The 15,328-nt window shown below is 41.9% G+C and overlaps 1 protein-coding gene across 2 annotated transcripts in view; it reads right to left on the reverse strand.

Annotated features, from left to right (window-relative positions):
- Window positions 1-15,015, reverse strand: part of BRI3 (brain protein I3) — a 34,319-nt gene extending 19,304 nt beyond the window's left edge. Inside the window, exons 1-3 of one of the 2 annotated variants that reach the window (XM_036741399.1) lie at window positions 13,594-13,679; window positions 13,073-13,162; window positions 11,493-11,592 (exon numbers count right to left, since the gene is read on the reverse strand). In XM_036741399.1, coding sequence (XP_036597294.1) covers window positions 11,493-11,592; window positions 13,073-13,162; window positions 13,594-13,645 — 242 coding nt within the window. In that variant the 5' untranslated portion in view covers window positions 13,646-13,679. Of the gene's footprint in view, window positions 1-11,492; window positions 11,593-13,072; window positions 13,163-13,593; window positions 13,680-14,270 lie in introns of those variants that run through there. The other variant, XM_036741398.1, reaches the window with a different exon arrangement.
- Window positions 15,016-15,328: the final 313 nt, after the last annotated feature.

Raw genomic sequence — 15,328 nt, forward strand, 5'->3', positions numbered from 1 at the left:
GCGAAAGTAACTTAGACTCTCCGGATCTTAATTTCCTCAACTGCAAAATGGGGGAGAAAGGAGAGGTAGACTAACTAGACGGCCTCTGAGTCCCTTCCAGCACTAAATCTATTATCTTATTGTATATTAAGTCCTTTACTTAATTATTTTACTTAACAAAACCAGAGGGAAAAAATCTTTTTTATAACTACCAGGCTAAAGATAAAATTAATAAAAGAGATTTGAAGAAAAAAAACTCAAAATCTTCCCTGTCCACCAACACCTGAGGTTATAAAGCCTATATCCTATACACAAAGTTAAGAATCCTATGCTATTCCTAGCATACTATCATTCTGTTTTTGTGAATGCTAGAAAGAACCTCCAACTAGCATTACATTAAAAGCATCTCTCAATTTGGAAAGGGTAAAAGTACAAATAATGTCCAAATCAGTGAAATGTTTTAATTATATTTTTAAAACTTTAGCTTATAAAGCATTTTATAACTCAAAAACACTGTTTATAAAGTACACAGTTTAGATACGTGTGCTAAAAAGCACTAAGTAAAATGAAATTCAGGAAGCAATACTTTTTAGTACCTGTGCATCATACAGGGTGTTCCCAAAGTCTGGACACATAGGAAAAAATGCATATTTTCAAGAAATGAAATGAATGAAATTTTCAGCAACATTTTATTTAATTGAAATATTAACAAATAACATCTTCAATACGATTTCCATCATTTGTGATGCAAAGGTTGATGCGCTTTGCAAGATTCATGTGAACTCGATGCGATAACTCCACACTGCCATTAATTTTAGCACAATGACTCTATGCGTTCAATCAAGTGTGCCGCATCTGTGATTTTCAGGGAGTACACCTTCTCCTTTAGAGTACCCCAGAAAAAGAAGTCAAGGGGGTTAAGGTCTGTTAATATGCCAAATATTTCAAAATATGCATTTCTGCCTAACCAGCATATGTGTATATATATTTTATGTGTACATATACATATATATATGCATATACATATTTTTCCCTTAGCAAATAAAAAGGTGCTGTGTTATGCTATTTATTTCAAAATTTTTACTTAAAAAACAAAACATAAAGCATTATATGAATCAATGCATGAGTCAAATCATTTAGACTTAAATCAATAGGCTGTCTTTAGTACGGCAATATCCTCATAACAGGGTCTTACTTAGGATGTGACTGTCAAGGGTGTGGTCCTAGAGAGAATGCATAGGATTCTAGCAAAGTAATGAAAGAGGTAGGCTCAGATGAACCAACTGGATTAAGAGCAGTCAAGCATAGAGGATGGTCTCAAACCCCAAACACAAATAGCTCAGTATTAATCTATATGTATTCCATACCCAACCCAAATAAAAGACCCACAACCTAGGCTCACACAAACACTAGGCCAGCTGACATTTTAAGAGTCAATGATGCTATGACCCCAAAAGGGACACAGCAGTCCGTTCCTAGGCTACCGCCTAGCGAGGGGGAAGAAGCACAGCTGAAAGCAATGCCAGATCCAACTTACAGGTTCAGAGCTCTAGAGTGAGCAACTTGTCCCTGTAATGCCTCTCAACTGAAGAGATTCTACTGGTCCTGCTAGTTTCAGAAGTTGGCAAGGCAGGGTTGGCAACACCCAATTATCCTCTCTACGCATTCAGTCAGAAGAAAAAAGGCTGAATAGCAACGGGTGACAAGAAAAAGTCTGAGAGCTCTGAGAAACCTTGAGGCCAGGCATAGTTACATGAACCAAAATTAATACTGCTTATTATTAGGTTAGAAGAAAACCCACCCAACAGCGTTCTCACCCCCACACCACCAAGCAAACTTTCCAAGTAACAGGAAGTCCAAAAACAGATCATGTATTAATACTTTTATAGCAAAACCCTATATAAAATACTATTAGGGCAGCTAGATGGTACAGGGGATAAAGTGCTGGACATGGAATCAGGAAGACTCATCTTCCTGAGTTCAAATCTGGTCTCAGACACTTAGTACCTGTATGACCCTGGGCAAGTCACTTAACCTTGGTTGTCTCAGTTTTCTCATCTGTAAAATAAGCTTGAGAAGGAAATGGCAAACTATTCTAGCATCTCTGCCAAAAAAAAAAAAAAAACAATCAAAGGGGGTCACAAAGAGTCAGACATAACTAAAATGACTGATCAAACAACAAAAATACTATCATTCAACCCCATTACTATACTAAGGAATTTACTAGAATTACTTTCAACTTGACAAAGGTAAGCAAAAAAAAAAAATTTGCAGACGGGGGATGATTTCTCTGTCAACTGAGACTTATTCCAGGTTAAAAAAAAAAAACAAAACGACCACACAAGCAATACAGTGGTCTAAGTATTTGGAACACTAGATGTGCTCCTCACAACTTCAAACCATAAAAATAAAGAATACTCAGAATGGGAAAAGGGATACAATACAACCAAAAACAAGTAATTATTTTCTAATCACCTGATACTTTAGGTCCTCTGCTAGTATACCAACCCTCTTTTCTATAGTAGTCACCTCCTCCACATACACACTCACATATTTTAATCAAGAGTCAATTTAAGAGTCAATGATGCTATGACCCCAAAAGGGACACAGCAGTCTGTTCCTAGGCTACAGCCGACATAACCTGCTAAAAATGACAGGAAGCAAGGGAAGGAAAGGGGGGAAAGAGGGGAATGAGTAACTTTTCTCCTTCCACTGCCAAACTGGCCTTTGGGCTAACTACCTAAGATGAGAATACAGAGCAACTCAAGAGTCTGATAGCCTAGAACATAGATCTCCAGTTTTTGCCTTAAATATATAGAACTTATTTTCTATGTCAACATAAAAATCTCTCTTCACAAGAACCACTTCATGCAACATTCATCTGACTAAAAGAACAAATATATCCTGTGAGCTCTATAAGCCCTGTATAAGCATCTGAGATGCCTCCCTAGAAGGTATCACACTAAAGTGCATGTGCATGGATTGTGCCTTGCTTCATAATCTACAGAAATACTGAACTTAAGCCCTCATCAAATAAAACCAAGTCCTTAATAAACCCTCATTATTCCAAGATTACATAATCCAATGCATCTGCAGGAAAAGTACAAGAAGTGCTTTCCATTTCCAACAATATTGGCGCTAACCAATACAAACCTCCCACCAAAGCTTTCAGAATTCTTTAAGAAGCGATTCAAACTAATGCAGTTAAAATTAGCACAGAAAAACAGGTAACTGGCGAAAACGAAATATTTGCAACAAGTTTCTCTTGTAATAGTCTCATATCCAAGGAAGGAACTGAATAAATTTATAAAAATATGAGTCATTCTCCAGGAAATACATGGGAAAAGGACATGAACAGACAATTTCAAATCCATTCTATCAAAACCATATAAAAAAAAAATGCTCCAGATCACTACCAATTAGAGAAATGTAAATTAAAGGAACTGAGATTGCATCTCACACACATCAGATTGGCATAGTTGATCAAAAGAGGAAAATCAGAACTATTGGATAGGCTTTGGGAAAACAGGAACATTAAACCACCATTGGTGAAGTTGTAAAATACTCCAGCCATTCTAAAAGCAATTTGGAAATATGCCTTTGACCCAGCTATACCATTATTAGGTCTATGTCCCCGAAGACATCAAAGAGGAAAAGAACTCAGATGTGCAAAAATATTTGTAGCATATTAGCAAATACTGGGAAACTAAAAGAAGTGCCCATCAACTGGGGAATGGCTGAACTAATTATGGTATATGAATGTAATGCAATAGAACTGCATCATACAAAATAGCAAAAGGGACCGTTTCAGAGAAACATGAGAAGACATATGAACCGATGCAGAGTGAGCAGAACCAATAAAATGCTTTGTACAATAGTAACAACATAACGAAAAACAACTTGGAAAGACTTCAGAACTCTGATCAATGGAATGACCGTCAACAATAGCAGAGGATAATTAAGAAGCATGCTTCCTCACCTCTTCACAGAGAGGTGATGGACTCAAGATGCAGAACAAGACATGCACTTTTGGTCACAGCCAATGTGGGGATCTGTTCTGCTGGACTATGCATATTTGTTTCAAGGGCATTCTTTTTCTTTTCTCTCCAAAGAGGGAAGAGGGTAGGAAGAAGAGGGGGATAAGGTAAGAAAAAAGAAGGGAGGGGGCATTAAGGCATCTGTTTTGTTTTGTTTTTTTAATGAAGAAAAGAGAACAGGAGGGCCAGAAAGAAACACAGACAACAGGGCAACTTTGAAAGCTATAGTTTGAACTCCAGGAATCTTAAATAAGGAAAAAAGCAAAATAAGTTAAAAACAAAGTTTTGCATTGACATTCAACTCTTAATAGAAAATCTCATAAAGCACTAAGAATTCCTTCTCATGCCACTCCCAACAAGTTCCAGGAGTAATCAGTCCCAGTGATCAATACACTAATCCCTATAGAATGAGGAAAAAGGTTCAATTAGTCACTCACTATACAATCTTAGGCGGATCAGAACTCTCATGTTTTTAACTAAACAAGCAACTGGTTACTCAGAGACCTTAGCTTTGGTTCTTGACTTCTGACATATTTCCTCCTAAAAGGAAACATCTATAAAGGCCTTTAGGTTAGAAAAATATTTATTTATAAAGATTTTCTGTTCAAGTATATAAAAGAGTTTTAATTTTAGTTTCCACAAAAAGTGACTTGCCCAGGATTACAAAAGGAGTATATGTCAAAGGCTGAACTTGAACCCAGTTATTCCAGACTCTAGCAAGGCTCCTTGCCCAGTTCGTCATCTAGATCAGTCCCACTAACAATGGCTGTCATCCCATCCCGTCCCGTCCCCCCCCCTACCCCCGGCCCATCCTGAGCCCAATTCTCTTTTCACTTTATACTATGACACTTGGTTACCTCATCAGCTCCCTTGGATTCAATTACCATCTCTGCAGATGATTCCCAGATCTATATATCCAGCCCTAGGCTCTCTCCTGAGGTATAATCTCATATAACTAACTGCCTCTTAGATCTCTTGAACTGAATGTACCATAGACATCACAAATTCAATGTATCCAAAACAGTTCATGATGTTCCCCATCCCCTCTTCTGAACTTCCCAAACTTATTATGGAAGGTTATCACCAACCCCCCAATCTCAGCTATCCCTAGATTCCTCACCAGTACTAAACTCAGGCTAGCTCTAAATTAAAAATGGGTGAGTCCTAGAAGGTCTATGAGTTTCAAAGCCACAAGAATTTAATTGGATTATGCAATTTCAAATTATCCTCACCTCAGATCACCTCCATTATTGTATAAATGATGTGACAATCACAATGTAATCATACATACCCAATCAACTTTATAGTACTTTATAGTAAATGTACTCCCCCTTAGGGAAAATGCTAGGTCTTTAACATAAACCCTCAATTCATTCAAGGTCATACCTCCTAAAAGCATACAGTAAATATTCCCCAGAAAATTTTCCAGAACAAGAGATGCCATTTCCCCAGTTACTACCCATTTACCTGAGTATTTCTCTTCCTCTTGACCCCAATTTCAAACTTTTCTAAAGTCTCTATAATATAAGAACAGTCAGAACTAACCTGTAACTAGATAATGCAAAGGTATAGTTCCCAATTATACTGACTCATATGAGATATAATACTGGAAATGAAGGTTTGGAAAAGGAGGTAGCACAATCTTATAGTGAACAGATGGTCAGACTGCTATCTATGCCTCCACATATTAAAAATCCTAGAGAATGATTTCCAGAACATTAGGCAGGTCATCTCTGAAAGACTTATATGAGAAAAGGAACAATCATTTATTAAACCATTATCATTAAATTATTATTTTTATTTTGTTAAATTACCATATTAAACTATGTGCCAAGTACTGTGTTAAGCATTTTACAATTATCATCTCATTTGATCCTCACAACAACCCTAAGAGTAGCTATCAGTCAATAAGCATTTATGTGCCTACCATGTGCTAGGCAGGATTCTAAGTGCTAGCGATACTAACAGAGACAAAAGTCAGTCCCTGCCCTCAAGCAGCTCACAATCTAATAGAGGACACAACAAATACCGCATATACAAACAAGCTAAACGTAAGAAAAATAGGAAATAAGTAAGAGAGTGAATGCAATAGAATTAAGAGGGGTTGGGAAATGCTTCCTACAGAAGATATGATTTCAACTGAGACTTCAGTGACTGGAGTCAGGGAGACTGACCTTCCTGAGTTCAAATCTGACCTCAGACAGCTATGTATGTGACCCTGGGCAAGTCACTTAACCCTGTTTGCCTCAGTTTCCTCATCTGTTAAATGAGCTGGAGAAGGACACTGATAAACCACTCCAGTATCTTTGCCAAGAAACCCCCAAATGGAAAGAGTCAGACACAACTGAAAAACAAATAAAGGAAGCCAGTAAGCAGGAATAAGGAGCATGACAAGAATGTGGGACAGCCAGAGAAAATGCCCAGAGCTGAGAGACATAGAGGTCTCATTCATGAAACAGCAAGAAGGCCAGAGTCACCGGTCTGAAGAATATATTGGGGGGAACTGGGGGGGGTGGGGGAGTAAGATATAAGGCTGTCAAGGTAGGAAGGGGCTAGGGTTTAAATGCCATACAGAAGATACTGTATTTGATCCTGGAGGTAAAAGGGAGCCTCTGGAGTTTATTTAGTAGGAGGGATGACATGGTTGGACCTGCATTTTAGGAAAATCACTCTGGTGGCTGAATGAAGGACAGGAATGGAGTGGGGAGAGACCTGAGGCAAGCAGACCCACCAGCAGAGTACGGCGACAGCTGGGCTGTGAGGTGGTGTTAGTGTGGAGGATATGGGAGAGAGAGAATTGGAGAGATATTGCAAAGGTGAGACTGACAGACCTTGGCAACAGACTGGATATTGGGGGGGTTGGCAGGAGGGAGACAGGGAGGGGTCGAGAACAACAACAGAGAGAGGTTAAGTAATTTGCCCAGGGTAACAAGCTTCTAAGTGTCTGAGGCTGAATTTGAACTCAGGTCTTCCTGACTCCAGGCCCAGAGCTCTACCCACTGTGCTACCAGTTGCTTCGAAACCCACATAGGTGTAGACGGGTGTGGATCTGCACCAATAGAGAGTAACTGAGTTGATGGACCACAGGTCTATTAAAATATAATTGCCAATAATTCAATGCCTCCTTTCCACTCCTTTTCACTTTTCATATAGAAAACTCAAAGAGTTGAACATCTTTTCACATAACAGAACCACACTGTGGTCCACCTTATTTCACCCATCCCCTGCACCAAGTCTTCTGGGTCCACAAAGCCAAGTTCTTAACCTATACAATCACTTTAATCAAAAGCAATCGACCTACTTCCCTTCAACAGTGGGTGCTACCACAAACTTTTTTTTAAACCTCTATATCTATGTTTACTAATATAACCTCACTGACATACAGTGTTGCATCTGATTTCTGGTGGAGAATATTACCTATCATTAGTACTACAAAAAAGAGCCAGATATATATTTCTAATCACAAATATATATTTTAGGATTTTGTTCAAGGCAATGAAACACATCACAGGTAACAATACAGAGTGATGTGGGGTTTCCTCCTTTTCTCCAAATGAATGGAACAGTTTCCAAAAGTTGACACCTATTATGATGGACAGGTAACTTTCAACAACCACCACATTTAGTTCTCCCTCTGCATTAAGTTGAAAATGGGTCAGGAATATTTCCTAAACAAATCTCACCTGAATATGTTTTCTCATTTTTATCTAAGAATGAACATTTCAATTAAAAAAAAGTACTAATGTTTTTAAGATAATGTGAGAAAACACTCCCAGAGAGTTTTCTAGAGCTTTCTGAGATGTCTAGGTGAACCAAAAAATGGGAGAAAGATGCAGTCCTGACTAAAATATTTACAATTCTCAACTTCTCTGAGACAAAGTACAAATAACTAGAATCACACCGATAATTCCGAACTAAGAAGCTTTCTGAGCTTAACCAAAAAATAAGAGATGGGAACAATGGTTCCTGACTTCAAGAATGGGGGGGAGAAACAAGATATATACACAAATAAATATAAAGCAATTCAGAAAAAAATCTTAACATACCCATCTGATTGGCAAAGGTAACATAAAAGAAAAATGATAAATGTTAAGAGAAGCTGCATAAAAACAGGCAAACTGTGGGGGGCAGAGCCAAAATGGTGGCTGGAAAACGGGAATTTGCTTAAGCTCTCCCCCAGCTCCCTCCAAACACCTGTGAAAAATGGCTCTGGACAAGTTCTAGACCTGCAGAACCCACAAAATAGCAGAGGAAAGCAGGGCTCCAACCCAGGAAAGCCTGGATGGTCACTGGGAAGGGTCTATCACATGGAGCTGGGAGCGGAGCAGAGCCCAGGGGCAGGACAAGCCCTACTGCCCTGAATCAGTGAGCTGTGGCAGTTACCTGACTTCTCAACCCACAAACTCCAAATACAACAGAGAAGGTTAGTGGGAAAAACTGCTGGATGGGAAGGAAAGGAATGTGTGGTTGGCCCCAGCTCCAGAGGCGCGGAAGTGGTGCAGCTCTGGGGCTGCCTCCAGAGCTCTAGCTGTGGTTGCTTCCTGCCCCAGGACCACCTGGTGGGAAGAATTAAGGGGCGGATCAGAGCAGGAGTGCAGAGCCTGCTTGGATCTGGGTCCCAATCCTGGTTGGCAGTTCTTGGGGGAGGAGGAGCACTGCTGTGACAGAGCTTGCTGTGTAGAAGTAGCTCTGAAAACAGCAGCATAGCCCCTAACGCTTGGGACAAAGTACTCTCTACTCTACAAGCAGTCATACCTTGACAAAAAGTTCAAGGGTCAAGTGGTTGGCTGGGAACAAGAACAGGCAGCGAAAACACACTCATATTCAGTCTCAGACTTTGGAATCTTTCTTTGGTGACAAAGAAGACCAAAACATACAGCCAGAAGAAGTCAACAAAGTCAAAGAGCCTACATCAAAAGCCTCCAAGAAAAACATGAACTGGTCTCAGGCCATGGAAGAGCTCAAAAAGGATTTGGAAAAGCAAATTAGAGAAGTAGAGGAAAAATTGGGAAGAGAAATGAGAGTGATGCAAGAAAATCATGAAAAACAAGTCAATGACTGGCTAAAGGAGACCCAAAAAAATACTGAAGAAAATAACACCTTAAAAAAATAGACTAACTCAATGGCAAAAGAGTTCCAAAAAGCAACGAGGAGAAGAATGCCTTGAAAGGCAGAATTAGCCAAATGGAAAAGGAGGTACAAAAGACCACTAAAGAAAATACTACCTTAAAAATTAGATTGGAGCAAGTGGAAGCTAGTGACTTTAGGAGAAATCAAGATATTATCAAACAGAACCAAAGGAATGAAAAAATGGAAGACAATGTGAAATATATCATTGGAAAAACCACTGACCTGGAGAATAGATCCAGGAGAGATAATTTAAAAATTATTGGACTAACTGAAAGCCATGATCAAAAAAAAGAGCCTAGATATCATCTTTCAAGAAATTATCAAGGAGAACTGCCCTGATATTCTAGATCCAGACAGTAAAATAGAAATTGAAAGAATCCACTGATAGCCTCTTGAAAAAGATCCCAAAAAGAAAACTCCTAGGAACATTGTCTCCAAATTCCAGAGCTCCCAGGTCAAAAAGAAAATACTGCAAGCAGCCAGAAAGAAACAATTTGGGTATTGTGGAAACGCAATCAGGATAACACAAGATCTAGCAGCTTCCACATTAAGGGATCAAAGACCTTGGAATATGATATTCTGGAGGTCAAAGGAGCTAGGATTAAAACCAAAAAACCCCCTACCCAGCAAAACTGAGTATCATGCTCCAAGGCAAAATATGGACTTTCAATAAAATAGAGGACTTTCAAGCTTTCTCAGTGAAAAGACCAGAGCTGAATAGAAAATTTCACTTTCAAACACAAGAATCAAGAGAAGCACGAAAAGGTAAACAAGAAAGAGAAATCATAAGGGACTTACTACAGTGGAACTATTTTGCTTACATTCCTACATGGAAAGATGATGTATGTAATTCATGAGACCTTTCTCAGTATTAGGGTAGTTGAAGGGAATATACATAGACAGAGGGCCCAGGGTGAGTTGAATATGAAGGGCTGATATCTAAAAAAATAAAATCAAATTAAGGGATGACAGAGGAATATAATGAGAGAGGGAGAAAGGGAGAGATAGAACGGGGGTAAATTATCTCACATAAAAGTGGCAAAAAAAAAAGCAGTTCATTGGAAGGGAAGATGGGGTAAGATACCCAATTGAGTGTGTATGTTATTACCTCCTCAAGTCAGCAAGATTCACTCATTTCCCCTCATCTGCCCCATCTATTCAGCTCTGGTCTTGACTCTCTTTCCATTTATTGCTTAGCTTATGTACACTTCCTGCTGCTGCTTCCTCAACACCCACTCCCTACACTTCCTGCTGCTGCTTCCTCAACACCCACTCCCTTCCACTGCTTGAGTGGGTGTTGAGGAAGCAGCAGCAGGAAGTGTACAAGTCAAGAAGGCTTGGAGAAGGAAGAAAATAAGGGTCACCTGAGCTGTCAGGCTGAGTCAGTGAGGGCGAGTCATTTTGCAAGAAAGAAGAGGGATAAATTAACGTACTGAAGTTCCACAGGAGAGGAGAAAAGATGGATTTACAACCACATGCAAATAAGTAAACCTTGGAAAGGAAGAGTGACTCTAAGAAGATGGGTGGAGAAAATGTAACGTTGAAATGGAGAGAAAGAAGTTGAAGGAGCTCACATTAGATGGTCTGCATCTTCTCAAAATAAAGAGGCCAAATCATCTATCAACTGAAATTGAGAGAAGAGGCCTAGGCATGGAGGAAAGTAACTCTCTCAACTGTTCCTATTACTGCAAATCACTTATATCAACCTCTCCTACTAATAATTTTCCCAAAAATTAAGACATATCTATTTGCAGTTATACTTTTGTCTCCCTATGCCCCAAATAATTTGTCCTGTTAGGTTTTGTGTGAATGTGTTTAAATTGGTTTCAGTCAACAGTCAATAAACATTTATTATTAAGTGTAAACTATGTGCCAGGCACTATACCAAGCACTGAGAATATAAAGGCAAAATCGTGGTCTCTGCCCTCAAAGAGTTCACAGTTGGAGGGGGGAGGGAAGAAAACACACACACACACACACACACACACACACACGAAATGAAGATACATATGATATTTATGATAGGGAATCTCGGGGAAAAGGTAGGAAAACAACACTGGGATGTGTCCTGAAGAAGGTGGGACTTAAGCAGAGTTCTGAAGGAAATTAAGAGTTGGAGGTAGGCAGGAAAAGCATTTCAGGCATGGAGGACAACCTGGAATCTGGAGATGGGGCAACATTTTCAAAGAACAACACGGCAGCCAGTGTCATTGGATCACAAGGGTACACAGAAGGAAGCAATGTGTAAGAAAACTGGAACAATAGGAAGGGGCAGATTTATGTAAAATATGATAGTCACTCTCTTGAAAAAATAATAACAATTCAATGTAGATAGAACTACCATACCTGCAGGCTGGACAGCCTCCAACAACTACTATGGCACTGGAGGGCTGGAACACAGTTTGTGCTGGAAATCTGTAGGATCCAGGTGCATATGCAGACTGACCTGTCAGGAACAAGCATGATGTCCAAGCAAAGAGAAGAGGGAAAAAAAATTTCATAAAACTTAATTGTAAAGGACCAAAAAAATAAATCTGCTTACACTTATCTGAGGGAAAAAAAAAAGTTAAAATGGCCGTTTCTAAAGAAAGATGTCTCACAATATGCATACTGTATTCATTAATAACAAAAAAAAAAAAGCCCACAAACAAGAGGTGGAAATCACCTGGCTTTGTATAATATTCATCACCACCCTAAAGATTTAGAGTTTAAGTCTGTGATAATCAACACTTAATTTCAAGGCAAAGTACTTAAAACATGATGGTAATAATTTAGATTTGTATCTTCCTTTAGGAGATATGAGGTAGCTTTCCTCACATTCTGGGGTAGATGGCACAAAAATCCTAACACTAATTAGCGCCTATGAGCAAAATAAGTATTACCTAAGTTTCAGGTGCACTCCAGCACGTGCATTTGCCCAGTAATAGGCTTCATTTGAGCTGGCTAACTTACTTTTTAAAGTGTATCCAGGTTAGCGCAGCAGTACAACTGACTCCCTAGGAACTAGTTTTAAAGGGTTCACTTTAACTAGATTCGAAGACAATTTATCACTATTTTAACCAGTAGCCTAGTGTTTATCTTACATTTGCATTCAAATGGTGACAGGATGTGTCAGTAGCTCTTAGCAGTGTGACTCCGGGTTCACTTTTCAAGTTAAACAGTAACCCAAGTAGTAAAAACAAGGTGAAGAAAGAGGAAGACAGCCACCTCGAAAAAAGCACTCTTTCAAGCCATGGACTGAGACAACACTAATATTTCACTGTCTAGCTCTCTCCTTAGAGGACTTGAAAGGGAACCATAAAAACAACTAAAATCTCCAGGCAGAGTAAAGAGAGGTAGAAAGTTAAACAGTCTTACAGAGAGTATATGCCAGAAATGGACCAGTATTTATTTCCTCATCACCAAGCAGAGAAACAGAATCAAAATTTAGAAACCCTGGATTCAGTGATACAACTATACTGAAATTACAAACCCAATTCTCAAATAAAATTAGTACGTTTTCTAATCCTTTCAAATAGTTACCATATTAAGCAAAGCTTCTACTAAAGCCCTACTCTGAGTGTGGCATGGGTAGTGACCTTGGGTTGTCTAAGGCTGCCAGGAGAGCACAAGTTCTGTCTGGCAGGTCCTTCCAAGCTGGAAAGGCTGGGTTAACAGGCTGTCCTCGAAGGAACAGCCCAGCTAAGTTTGGAAAGACTTGTCACCCGAAGGTTGGCCACCAGGTGAATTTTTTTTTCCAGCCACAACAACTTATAAAGGCCATCAACTACAAGAGGGCATAATGAAATCTGCTGTTAGTGGAGCAAGTACCCTCATGAAAGATATTAGGGATCCTTGTACTTGGTGAATGCCAGCTCTCAATGAACCACACAGATCAGAAGCAATACAAATGCTAACTAAAATCCCCAGAAGCCAGTAAAACTTACTCCAAACATTTTCATCCTCCTCTCCACCAGACTTCTGGAGTTGAAAAGGAAGATGAGTTGCAAAAAATTGATTTGGGCTTCCCTCCTTTTCTAAGCAGCAACGTGGGAGTAAATTGGTAGCAGTGAGAACAAATAATAAGGATAAGTCACAACCTGGATCTGTCCCTCAGAGAGTTCACCATACAGGAGTTCTTTTTTCCAAGGGCTCCGGAGAATATTAACTCCCAGTCCCAGAGACAAAGAGGGAAACAAAACAGAAGGCAAAGGAAGGCCAAAGCCACACTAAGGAAATACTTGTTAACTCTAATCTTACTCCAAGTGTTTCAAAAGTGAAACACCTCACCCTAGGCCCAAGTACCCAGATTGGTTTCTCAATATTTCTTTTAGGACTGTTATGAATAATTCCTTCACTGGCAACAAAAGCTGATATTCTACAAGCCAGTAGTGTTATTCACACTTCCTAATAAATAATTCCCACTTGAAACAAGTGGCTTCAGCAACCCAGAAGTCTTGTTACTAACCCAGAATAAGGTCTGCAATCCTTAACCACCTTAAACTGTCTTGCCACCTCATAATAAAGGAGCGGACACACTACAAATCAAAAGTAAGATAGCTTTGGTGAGATTAGAGTGCATTCTAGGCACTGGAGACTGGGCAGCAGCTAGCTACCCAGTAATAAGGGTCATAAGTCCAAGGGTTAGTACCATCCCCAAAGGTTTCAAAGTTTCTTCCCTAAACAGCCTGTCCCCTGGCGTCCTGGAAAGCTACCAGGCAAGGAGTTCTGGCCTCAGGCGCCCAGGATGCCTGCAGTTCTTGCAGACAGAAGGGACAAATGCAGCTCGGAGGCAGAGAGGACTAGCAACTCCAGAGGCATCAAAAGAGGAAACTTTGAAGCCTGAGTATTTCCGAAGGGAGGAAGAAAAGAAGTGGGGGGTTGAAGTTAGCCTGGAAAAAAAAAAAGTTTCCGACTTTTCCTGCGTCCTTGTGGAGCTCAGCAGACGCCTCCCAACCCCAGTATAAAATAAATCCCATCCTTCTCCCAAGGCCCCCTCCACCCTCATCCCCGACACCCAACTGGGACCCCACCCACTCTAGAGCAGTGGGGGAGGGAGGGGATTCGTGGATCGCAAACTTTGCTGCCCTGCACCCAGAGCCCGGGGCTGCATCCCTAGCTAGCATTGTAGGAAAGAGGACCCACCTGCAACGCTGTAAGGGTAGGGCGGCGGGGGCTGGAAGCCGGGTTGGAAGCTCGGCTGGAGCCCGGGCTGGGCAGGGGCGACCGGGATGGCCCCGTAGTTGTGCCGCCCGTAAGCGTAGTCGCCCTGGCCGGCCTCCAGGTTGTAGGCAGGTGGTCGCTCCTGCAGCAGAGGCTTATTATCCATGGTGGTGCAAGGGGAGGGGGTGCGGAAGGAGAGCAATGAAAGGGGGGGCGGCAAAAGAAAGTGCAGGAGCCCACAGCTAGCCCCTCAGCCGCTGCTGCTTCCTCCTCCTCCTCTTCCTCCTCCGGGGTTCGAACCTCTCAACTTCGCGGCGGCCAGAGGCTAGAGCAAAGGGAAAGCCCGAATGCCACTCCCCCCGCCCCCTGCCCCCGGGCCAGAAGGGGGATTCCCTCCACCAGCTCTCCCGTCGCCCTCCCCGCAGCGAAGCGGCGCTGCCAGAGGCAAAGCCGAGCGGCTAGGCAGGCACGCGCGCAGGGGCAGGCGTGGCGCGCGGAGGCTGGGGAGGAGCGGACGGGGAGGACCCGAGCCCTTCGAACTCCAGAAGCGGGGGGTGAGGGGGTTCGGAGAGTAGGGGGAGTGGCGCGCGCGAGCGCGTGCTCTCCCTCGCGAGCCGGGCTGGGCAGAGCAGAGCTGGAGCGCGCGCGAGGTCCTCGCTCCCACCCCTCCCACCCCCGAGTCGAAGTGCTCGGGCAGCCTCTACAGCTCCCGCTTCCCAGGCGGGTCACAAGACTGGGGGTCACGTGGCGCTGCTCCCCGGCGCGGCGGCTCGCCCGCCGAAGCGGGGGAGGGGGAAAGGGGGCGGGAGCAAAGCAGAAGAGTCTTAAAGGAGCCGCGCCCTCGGCCGGCCCCTTGCTCTTCTTTCTCTCCACCTGTTGGGTCGGCCTGTAATAGGAGTGAGGGTGCTGGGGTTGGGTTCGTCTTCTCCCTACTCTCCCTCGGGACCAAAGGTCCCTGACCCAGACCACTGGGAAGGCACCCTCACTCGCCTTCTCCCGCGGGACCCACGGAGCCCTTCATTCAGTTCAAACCCCAGATT

Source organism: Trichosurus vulpecula, chromosome 1 (genome assembly GCF_011100635.1).
Source record: "Trichosurus vulpecula isolate mTriVul1 chromosome 1, mTriVul1.pri, whole genome shotgun sequence".
Taxonomy (NCBI): domain Eukaryota; kingdom Metazoa; phylum Chordata; class Mammalia; order Diprotodontia; family Phalangeridae; genus Trichosurus; species Trichosurus vulpecula.